This window comes from Toxorhynchites rutilus, chromosome 2 (assembly GCF_029784135.1).
Source record: "Toxorhynchites rutilus septentrionalis strain SRP chromosome 2, ASM2978413v1, whole genome shotgun sequence".
Classification (NCBI taxonomy): Eukaryota; Metazoa; Arthropoda; class Insecta; order Diptera; family Culicidae; genus Toxorhynchites; species Toxorhynchites rutilus.
In genome coordinates, this window is record NC_073745.1 from 127,399,582 (window position 1) to 127,407,762 (window position 8,181).

The window sequence follows — 8,181 nt, forward strand, 5'->3', positions numbered from 1 at the left end:
GAAACAATTCATCGATGGTTTAAGTTCATTTGAGTATTTAAATTAATTCAATTTTCAATGGGAATAAAAAAACAAGAAAAAAAAGAAGAATCAAGAGCAGTACTGACAAATAGTTGCAGCAGAAGTAAAGCATTCAGCGTGGAACCATGAAAGGCATTGTAAGCATATTATCCAACCTGTCCCGAAATCTGAATCAGAAAACTGGCTTCCGCATTTCTCGCATAGATTATCAGATGAGTTGCCCTTTGCCCTTATTTTGCTTAGGCTTCTTCGAAGAGCGTTGTTTTTGTTCTTTTTTGATGGATTTATTGTCTTTCGATGCTTTCGCCTTCTTCAAAGTGTCAGCGTTTTGAGCAGACGTTATGTCAGCTGCCTTTTCTGCTTGGCGTTTTCTCTTCTTGACTTTCGGGTTGACCATTTTCGGTAACGGAAGTATGATCGATGGAGATATTTCAAACACCGGGTTATTGGCCTTTGAGATGCTGTCCGGTTCTGCGGAATCAACCATGATGTCTTCGGGAAGCACTTGAACTTCTTTATCCTCACAGGAAATGCGATTTATGGTCGATTTACTAGGCGCACCTTCAAGATGCAATCGAAACGTCTCTTCTTCACGAAGAATCTCAGGATCGGGTTGATCAGTCACCGTGGCCGGGGCAAAGTCATCATCGGAAAAAATATTGCGATCAAATGGCCAAATTCCGGTTTTTTCGAACCCATTCTCAGCAATTTCCGTAGTAGCCACCTTGATAAATGCAGGTTTCATGAGCTCGGCAACGTCATATTGGCTGACGATTTTACCTGGATTCTGTTGTAGGAAACGCTCTACTTCATGTACGTAGTACGTCTTGAAAGGTGCCATAAAGGATACATCAAGCGGTTGAAGTTTGTTGCTAGTGTGAGGTGGTAAAACTAGAACCTTAACAAAGTTAGCTCTAGCTTTCTCGGTAAAAGCTAGGTTCTTCGTGTGCGACCAATGGCCATCAATTATGAGCAAGGCAGGACTGTCTTCAGAAGGTTTTACATGCTCCAAGAAGTGATCGAACCACTCATTGAATATTTCGACCGTCATGTAACCCGATGCATTACAGGCAAATTTGCTTCCACGTGATGCCCCTTTCTTCAAAGCTTCGCGCATCCGCATGCGAAGAAAAATGAAGAACGGCGGAAGGTGCTGTCCGGTTGCGGACATGCACATTACTGCCGTAGCTGTTTCTCCGCGTTCCGCAGATGTAATACCACCAACCTGTTTTTTGCCTTTCAATGCCGCTACCTTAGACTTCTTCGGAGGAACCTGTAAGAAAGTATGAATAGAAAATTAAACTGATTTTTAAACTAACTACAATGCCAAAACAAATACTAATGGTACAAACACTAGTCTCATCGGCGTTCAAAACACGATCTGGCGTCAATTTGGGATCTTTCAGCGCTTCTTCCAGCAAATCGTAAAACGCAGATACTGCTGGCTTATTGAAGCCTCTGGCTCGGGCGGCAGAGGTAGCTTCAGGTTTATGGAACGACAATTTGGGATTTCGTTTCAGAAAATTGCTAAGCCAAGCTTTTCCAGCCATCTTGGTAGACTTGTTGAACGGGTGTGGCAATCCATTTTTTTCGGCCAGATCAAAAGCAAGCTTACGAACATTAGTCATCGTTATTCCATAGAACCTCTTTTCCAAAACCAACAGATGTTGTACCAGCTCCTCTTCTTGTTGAGAATTGAATACGGAACAAGAGGTCCTAGCCGAGTTGATACAGTTGGACTTGTGAGGTGGTGAATCAGTGTGGATCTTGGAATTGCGTAACTTCTTGCTGCTGTCTTCACCGGCGATCCACTTTTTACAGCCTTAATGGCTTGTTCCAACTGCTGAGCGGTCCATGACTGCCGGTTACTCTTGCGCTTGTAATTTGTAGGCATCTTTATAGTAAAACCAAAAAGTTTTGGTTGTAGGAAAATACTAGTGTCCGTCTTTCCTTACCTTAATGTGTCCGTCTTGCCCGAACTCGCAGCTTTTTTTTCGAATGACCGTAGCTCTTTATATAAGCGTTAAAAAACCACTGATTTATCACAGGATAGTTAATGATGGACTAAATAAACACTTACCCGTTGGAGGAACACGTAAAAAACAAAAAATCACGAACTTTTCGCTATTTTCTACGGAGTAAAAATTACATCGAATGGTGCACCCGCGAAGATAATTTTTGTTTTGTTTACAAGCTTGACAGTTCTCTCGCTGGAAATCAACAGTGTGTCTCGAAAGTATTGATACACTTTATTGAAAGTATTTGCATAACTAAAATATTTCAAAAAATTTTAGTTAATGAAATATTAAAAGTGTCCATCTTACCCGCAGTGTCCGTCTTTATCTACTTTCTCCTACACCAGAACGAGATCGATCAAACCAACGCTGTGCTGTGCGAATCGTTACTGTATCGGGTCCATAAACTACACGTATTTTTTCGGCCGCCTTCGTTGCAGTTTTACCTCGCAGGTAGTAAAAACGTAAAATATGGCGAATTTCTTGCTTGGTGGATCATCCATCTTTGACGCGCTATAACTAGAGACTGAAAAGGACAATCACAATACTGTCAAAACTGTCAATACTGTCCGATGAACAATTGCAAATATAAATATATATAGAAGGTGCATTTGCATATGAAGTAAAATTCTGATTATACGCGAGCGTAACATGGGCAAATTTATAACACATGCGAATTGGGGCCCTTTTGGTATTAACAAGTTCTTCCGCATAGTAACTCGATGTTGATAATTCCTTAATGTTTCCCTTCGTTGATCGTATTGTTTTCACATATTCACGTTAGAGAGTCTTAACCCCTTCCCGTACGATTTATTTTTTCGAAAAAGCGAACCAAATGCAACAGTTTCGATGGATCACGCATCGAGTAATTTCACTTCTCTACTGAGCGTCGTAGCGCCTTGTGATATGAAAGCGCGCCACGAGAGAGACTCGATGTTATACATTATGGCAGAATCATTTCACATCGAGTGAGACTCGATGTTGCACGTGAAAGGGTTAACGCTCTACGTTGGCCGAGGCCGTGGCAGTGTTCCAAGCTCTGCAATACAATTTTCTTACCCAACGTTAAAGTTGCTAAAACTTACATTATAATCCCATTAAACGTAGAAATAATAATTGTATTGATATCAACACAATTTTATTCTATTGATTTCAATGACATGAAACGCTATGACTCAGGAATAACATTTTATTGAGTGGTTTTTATAGCTGTTTTTATGATGTTGTCTGGCATCAGTGTCGAAATAATAACGATGCTTTCACCGATACAAACAAAACCATTGCCGAAGATTGAAAAATGAAAATTTAACTTTCAGAGCACTAGCTCGAGTTTTCCGACGTTTTTCACTATACAGTGCGACAGCAGATGAAAATTTAATATCTTGTGAGTAATCGATTAGAGTTTGGTTGATATTGCTTGATGGAAAGTGTGCGTAAACGATCATTTTCTTCACACTGCTTCGCAAAATTATTGATTTTCGGGCTAGGGGTGAGGGAGGGAGATGAAAGAAATGAGCGCCATTGTGGCTAGCTTCCACCTTCACCTTTAATGCGCAAATGCGCACACTTACAGAATTCAAGAGGCACTGTATTTCACACATTAAAGCTGTATTTTCTAAACTGCCGATTTTTTTTAATTTTTTTGACAAAGAACAATAACTAGCGAAGCTTTTTTTGGAACGGATCATGCTGTGTAGAATTTGTATTTTTAATATTATTTTCAAAAATTTTTATTTATCAGTATTATGTCTGTCATGACATTGGTGATGATGGAGCATTTTTATTTTTTTATTTGGTTGTTGTCTTTTGTATTAGTTTAAAATCAGATATAAAGGATATAAAATCAAATTTTTGTGAGAGCCGGTCTAGGAGTTTTTCGTGAAGGAAAATCTCTTGACTTATCTGGATGGGGATGCTCATTGTCTATCCAAAAGGCCTTGTCGGAACCCTATCGGCTTTTTGCCGGACAAGACTGAGTATTGGCATCTCTTTTGATAAGGTAATAAAGTAATCTTTTTTGAATTTATATCTGTAAAGCGCACTTATTCCCAGCTGTATTTGACAATGTGAAAGATAGGTCAGAACCTCACTTATCAGATTCTATAGCAAACATAAATTGGAACGTTTTTGCAATTGAGTTATTAACTAAAGAAAAAGTTGATGAAGAGAAATCGATCAAGTCACTTACACCCCTTGCATTCTAACCCCTCAAATATAAATATGTAATATTTCTTCATTGGCTCATACCGGTTCCCGGAATAAATCGCCACAGAAAACGACTGCAACAGAAACCACCGCTTATAAAATGTGTAGTAGGCTATAAATATTGTGGCGCGGTATTGTATTTCAAAACAAGAATTAACCGGGCAAACGTATCGCCCCAGGCAAACGTAACGCCCCGGGCAGACGTATACCGTCCGACGCTCGCTAGAGCTCGGTCGGACATTGCTAAAGGATCGTATCCTATGTTTCAAACTAACCGGGCAATCAGTGGATCCCAGGTTTGCGTGCGAGACACCGCCGCTTCCGACGGCGGGTCGGCGGTGGACTCGGATTGCGTCATCTTGGCGGCATGGGCCGCCTCGATTCCTTATCCTCGCCAAATGGGGACTTCGTCCCCATTACATTGTCCTCAGAATAAATTTCGAAAAACGAGAACAAGAGAATAAATTTATAATAGAAATGTGAGGCACATGATGTTTTTCCCGCGCCAAATATTTCTAGCCTACTACACTTTTTCTAAGCGGTTGTTTCTGTTGCAGTTGTTTACTGTGGCGATTTATTCCGGTCACCGCTCATACCATAGAGAGATGTATAAAGATTGTTCATACAAAATTTTAAATAAGATCCAGTAGAACGTCAGTTTGAAAATAGTAGTATCGAAAACATGCGTTTAAAATTATGAGTGATGGACGCAGATTGGATACCATATCACAGAATGTAAATAAAAGGTTAATAATTACAATTTTGAAAATTCCTTCCAAGAACAACTTTCTGAATGTATAAAAAATATGATTTTTTTTCGATTTTTTCGAATTTCTATACTTGGATGTTCAGAACCTAAAAAATCAAACAAGAAGGATTGTTTCATTCCTGCTGAAACATTCCGGCCTAGCCGTTGAACACCCTGTATTTATATATGCACTCACAAATAATGAAGAACATATTCTCCGATTTCAATTATTCATTGAAAAATTATAACTATTGTTGACAACAGGAAGAATATAAATAATAATTGCCTATTTATCAGCATTCGGAGAACTATTCTAAGAAGTGACATTTAAGAAAAATTTGAGGGGTTGTATCCGAGACACGACCGCTTAGGACGTAGGACTACGCAATCTTTTTTTTTTAAATTTGATGGTTTATCATTTCGGATAATTTTTACGAATACGTCGAAAGTTCATAAGTAACTCTTTAGTAAAAAAATTCGGGAACCCTGAAAAGGTTTAATGGCTTGCGGAGTTTTGTAGAATCATTCCTAGTAGCAACGATTCTTTCTTGCCTTTGCGAGAAGAGTACACTAATTGGTCATATGTGGCAATTTGAGTATTTAACGGTAGGCATCATATGTGCTTCGCCATTCAACAATCATCAAATACGCGTCTAACAGATGCACACAGTTGCAGCGATTAAGTGAAATATTCGCTAGCGTTCACAGCTCGAATGGAAACATAAAACACAATAAGCGACCTTTGTTGTTTTGAGCACAGAAAGATTCTGAGCGGCAGCTTACTTACTTCCAAATATTCGCTTTTTGCTATCCCCCTTCGTTGTTTATATTTTTCTTCTCCTTCTTTTCCTTTATTTACGTAGACTTTAAATCCAACGATTCATTCGTCTCTGACTGTTTCTATTCTACCGGCTGCATATGTTGCTCACTATTGAGAGCTCTGTTCGAGAAAGCACACAAATCGACAGAACAAATGTATGGGGAAATGGGAATGCTTCCAACTTTCATCAATTTAGACCATATACAGACTATGGGATTGTAATGTATAGCATATCAAACAAATCTTAGAAAATTTCCGATTCGATTGGAATGCAAATCGTTAAAATCCGTTCGCAGCAAAAATAGTTATTAACATTAACTTTATTTCATAAAAACGTGACCTCTTTTCTGATTTGGCACCCTTAATGTAAGACGTAGTCCTACGTCAAAAACGACAAAAGCAAATGTGGACTAAACAACAATACAAATCTGTGCCCGGGTGCGAAATCGTCATACAAACAAAATGGCTTTCCTGCCATTCCATATGCGTAAATTTGGCCGGTGACTTGAGGGTAGACGAGCAGACGAGAATTGATATTCCGTTGCCAGTAGAAACATATCCATCCGGAGCAGCCAGAAAAAGCCACGCATCTCGTCGTTTTGGGGCTCGCACTCTGCTATATATCATCTCGGTTTTTCGTCCTTGTTTCCCACATCGTGACGAATAGACAGCAAGCGGCCCCCCGTATCGGTGAGTCAGTGAACAGCACACGGCTTGGTGTCTCCACAGAGCGAGGTGGCTGTGCGGTAGAGCGACAGGAAAACATTGCCTGGGAAATTATGTGTTGCGCAACATTGCCGAGTTCGAGCTGTGTGTATATAAGAATGGGAGTTTCCGCCTACTTTTCGGTGTTGCTTTCTATATAGGCGTTGCCGCTAATTACTCAGTCGAAAATGTGCGCCTGCTATGGGAGCTGTCGTCAGTCTGGATTGGCGTTTGCTCAAATTGAAGCATTTTTGTCATATGGAAACTGAAATATTTCTGCTAATGTTTTAAACAGTAAAATAATCCGGATGAAATTGATGGAATAAGTATTTTTTGTAATCTATTCAAATTATAATCCACACGGATGAAATACAAAACAAATAGTTTCAGCACATTAGAGTGGCAAATTAAAAAGTAATAAGCGACCTGAATGCAACTATGATCAGTGCTTCTTGCTTTTTAGCATTTTGCGTTATCCAAATAATCAAATTTTTATACTGAGAAGCGGATTTTTTTGTTTTAAACACACTGTAGACACATGAACTACAATCTTCTTGTTGATGTGATTCTGACAAATTTACTAAATTCTTTCGGAAAAAACTACTATTTTTGTACTTTCATAACTGTTACCATTTTACCCATTATCGTAGCATACGAAAGCTGTAGGGGAAAGGGGGGCAGTTTCGCACAACGCTTGTAAACATTAAGTTATACAATTTTCAACCAAATTAAAAATATAAGTAAGTTAACAGCCCTTCCAGCAACAGCTGTCATATGGTTTGACATTTATTACTTACGATAACAATACAGTGCCCTTTTTCATTTACGTTTCCAAACTTTTGAGCTTGAAGTTGTAAGTATTTCCCTAATTTCTATCAGTTTTACTAACTGAGGTGATACGAAATGTAATACGAAATGAAAAAACGTGCATACAACGGGGAAATAAAGGTCTATTTATTAGATAAAATTATGATTTGTCTTCGGATGGTGGTGGGGCACATTCGGACACTGTTTAATACCTCATGAAAATTGTGTCTGATTGTTGTTTACTAACAAACATTAATTTAGTCTGATTCTAATGATGGTTCGAAACTACAAAAAGAAAACCGATAGAACCAGCATCAACGAAGATGAGAAAGTGCTATCGAACTAGTTTCGAAAAGGAATAGAACGTTTTCATGATTCATGATTTCCAAAATCAAAAATCAATCAAAAAGTCATTGCACTTTGTAAACAATTAAATGCCGAGAAAATAGCACAATTCATGTATATTTTCCACCTTGTGTCACAAATCGCTTATAACCGTTGGATGTTTCAGTTATGGGCCCCTTCAAGCAAAAGCTCTCAGTTTCCCAGAACGATTGGCAACCATCCTGGAAAAACTATTTCTATACACGACCTTTCAGGTACAGTTGCATCGGCTTATAATGCTTCTTTCAATCTGAGTAATATCCTAGCTGGATTCAAAATGACAGGTTGCTATCCATTCTCAAGAAAGGTTTTTTCGGACAAGGATTTTGAATGCTCATGTGATTTCACCTAATGGAGCGGAGGTAGCAACTGACTCATCGGGTAATACAACAATGCTGCATAACGTTGTCCGAAAGTGCCCCAGGATTGTCCGAAACTGCCCCACACATGGGCATTCGGACAAAAAGGCAATTTTC

General features: G+C 39.0%; 1 protein-coding gene across 1 annotated transcript; it reads right to left on the bottom strand.

The window, feature by feature from the left end:
- Positions 1-229: 229 nt before the first annotated feature.
- On the bottom strand, positions 230-1,915 carry LOC129766107 (uncharacterized). The gene is made up of 3 exons (XM_055766563.1): positions 1,823-1,915; positions 1,374-1,760; positions 230-1,294 (listed from the first exon to the last, which is right to left on the bottom strand). The coding sequence occupies exons 1-3, from the start codon at positions 1,913-1,915 to the stop codon at positions 230-232; spliced, it is 1,545 nt and encodes a 514-aa protein (XP_055622538.1).
- Positions 1,916-8,181: the final 6,266 nt, after the last annotated feature.